Below are 3189 nucleotides of genomic sequence, written 5' to 3'. Positions count from 1 at the left end.
TAGCTTATTAAAATTAATAAGTACGTTGTTGGTTGGTTGAATTCGCCCTATACATTAAATGTATAATTTGACTCCTATATTTTTATTAAATATTTATGATTTATTCCCTATACATTTATTAAATGTATAATTTGACTCCTATATTTTTATTAAATATTTTTTTGGTAGCTAAATCGATATAGTATCAGCTCGAATCTAAAAACAAACATATAGAGAAAAGCTAGAAAATACATAAAAATATAGAAATATTATTCTTCGCTATTCTAAAAAATTGTAACCTAATTGCTCTCCTAAAATCTAAAAATGTAAATCTAAGTACTCTCAAAAAAAATTGTATTGATGTATTCTACATAATCCAGAAAAAAAAATACAAATACAAATATGAGAAAAGCTAGAAAATATATAAAAATATAGAAATATTATTCAGAAGCTACTCCAGACCTAAGTACTCTCTTAAAATAAAACCTAAGTACTCTCTTAAAATAAAAAATTGTATTGATCTATTCTATATAATCCAGAAAATAAAAAAAAATACAAATACAAATATGAGAAAAGATAGACTATAAAAATTATGCGTTATCCACAGTCTTCAATGCCGGAAAATGAATATCATCATCAAAGTTAGGCACAAAAGTAACTCGTCCACGACCAGAACTATTAGCTCGGAGTCCACCGCGAAGTATGGCGCCTCTTCCAAAAGTAGGCAAAGGCCTAACAATATCCTCATCCTCTTTAGGTTTCAAGAAGTGATTAATACTAATCGACTGAAAAAAATAAATAAATAAATAATATGAGAATAAACTCATTATGAATACTAGTAGAATTTACTCTATAAAATACTATTTAGACAATTAAATGAAACAACAAAATCTGAGTAACGAAGTTAAATTAGCATAATACCTTACAAACATTCTTTTCCTTTTGTTTGCTATTTTCAAAACTCTACCAAAGACAAGAAAAATACAAATTAGTTAACTGATGATTATATCAATGGAACATCTATCTATGAGTTTAACTAATCAACAAACCAGCTTGACGGAATAACCATCTTCCTTCTTTCTCTGAATAGGAAGCATGCCATGAAATTGGTCTTCAACAACCTTCCTCTCTTCCCTTTTCAAGACTTCTAGAGATTTTTTTCTCTCTTTAATCATTTTCTCATATTCTGAAAGAGTCATTTTCTGTTGTAGAAAAAGAAAAGATAACAAATACTAAATCAGAGTAGAACAACTACTTGTGCTGGCTATTTAATGATAAAAATACAATATTTATTAATAAATTAAAAAGGCAGGGATATATAAGATTTAGCAACAATACTAAATATGGATATTACATTATCTTCCTTTTCTTCCCTTTTATTCTTTAGTTTCCTTTTATCTGTACAATATAAATTCGGTCAATCAATTTATCAACCATATCTCTTAGAATATGTCAATTCATGGAAGCTTAAATATACTTAATAACATATGAATCTTAAATTAATTAACTTTGAGACAAACTTATTATAACGAGAATACGTGAGAAAAGTAAGGATATTGATAAACATTTCTAGTTTATCTTAGCTTATTATAATAAACAAATAAATAAAAATAAAAACATACAGGTCAAAAATTTGAGAATGCTTCCAAAAAATTTCACATTAATTCAATAAGTTTATAATTAATTTGAATACAAATGATATACCTCGTAGAAGTAGCTCCAGCATCATCGGCCACACCTCTCTCTTTCCCCTCAGCCACACCCTTCTTCTTCTCATCACCACCCTCTTCAATCATATTTTTCTCTTTCTCATCAGCCATACTAGAAGCTCTGATGTGGTCCTCTCCGTGCCGATCGTTATCCCCCCTGTTCTGCGCGCCGCCACGTCCGTCGCATCTACACTCTTCTCCGCCTCCAACTCCGACTCCTGAAACCTCACCAATCTCAGTTCCTTGTGTATCGCAAAAGCTACTAATTCCCTTTCCCCGGCCTCTTCTTTCTCCCACATAAGAATTTTGCATCGTCGGACGTGCGTTAGATCTGTAACCAAAAAAAACAAGATCAATTAATGGCTTTGAACAACATCAAAAAAGCTCTCGAAAAAGCACATTTAAGAAAAGAATCCTTACCGGATTCGGAAAGAGGAGAGGGCTTCGAATTGACAACCGAGTCCCAGTCAACAGAAGAGAAAATACGTTGCTGCTTGCTTTCAACATCGACGAGGAATGAGGAGTATATATAGAGGTGGAGGTGTATCGAAATCTAGTAAGACTCGAATACTTAAAAGAAAGTTATCCAAATATTTATCTCTTTATATTTATTTTTAAAAATTATATAATTATCTAAAAAATTAATTGGAACAGTAAATTAATTACTCCTACATTATAATTTTTTAAATAATAATAATAATATTTAATTATCATACTGTTAATGGGTATCGGCTTTTGTAGAAAAAAAAACTCTTAAATTTTAGTAATAGAGCTGTTAAAACTAAATGCATTCAATTTTTTTATATTAAATATAACTTTTTATAATAAAATGTGTATAATGGAAATATGAGTTTATTTTTACTATTTTAAAGGTTTTGTGAAAATAAACTAATAGATATATTTGGTAAAACATATAGAATATCCTCTTTTGCAAATATTTAGTCAAAATAGTGCTCAATTTATAAATATTAAAATGAATCAAATCAAAAGAAAACTCTTCAATATGAAAAAAAATGGAGGGAAGTTTTCATTTAACACCACCGTTTTCATTATTTCAATTTGCACCTTGCATTTTATCAAATATTATGAGAAAAAATCCTACCTCTATGTACATTTGCTAAGGCACAATAAATTAATATTTTTTTTTTCATTCTAATAAGCAACTTGAGTTATACCGTCCAAAAAACCTTATTATATATTTTCCTATATTTTCTCTTTGGGATAGATAGCACTGCATTTTTTCCTGTTATATAAAAAAAAATTGAAAATTTTCGTTAAATCCATCAACCAACAATGTGTTGTGTAATTGTTCTATTTTAATTGTTTATTTGTTCTTTATATTGAAATGAATTGAGATTGAACTAGGAAAACTTTCAAATAAAGCCCTATATTTTCATCAATATTTTAGGTAGCAAATTGCATTTGTCTATTACATGGTTCAGTTAGTGTGGTTACTGTGGTACATGGAGAATTTGAAATCATCCTTATTTATTGCACTTGC

General features: G+C 28.7%; 1 protein-coding gene across 1 annotated transcript; it reads right to left on the bottom strand.

Moving 5' to 3' along the window:
- Positions 1–290: 290 nt before the first annotated feature.
- On the bottom strand, positions 291–2174 carry LOC140795462 (RGG repeats nuclear RNA binding protein A-like). Its single transcript, XM_073148018.1, has 5 exons — positions 2109–2174; positions 1684–2019; positions 1029–1181; positions 901–942; positions 291–764 (listed from the first exon to the last, which is right to left on the bottom strand). The coding sequence occupies exons 3-5, from the start codon at positions 1176–1178 to the stop codon at positions 570–572; spliced, it is 387 nt and encodes a 128-aa protein (XP_073004119.1). The 5' UTR covers positions 1179–1181; positions 1684–2019; positions 2109–2174; the 3' UTR covers positions 291–569.
- Between the last annotated feature and the right edge of the window lie 1015 nt (positions 2175–3189).

This window comes from Typha latifolia, chromosome 9 (genome assembly GCF_019914945.1).
Source record: "Typha latifolia isolate L0001 chromosome 9, TyphaL0001v2, whole genome shotgun sequence".
Taxonomy (NCBI): domain Eukaryota; kingdom Viridiplantae; phylum Streptophyta; class Magnoliopsida; order Poales; family Typhaceae; genus Typha; species Typha latifolia.
This window is presented reverse-complemented; position numbering and strand designations above follow the sequence as displayed.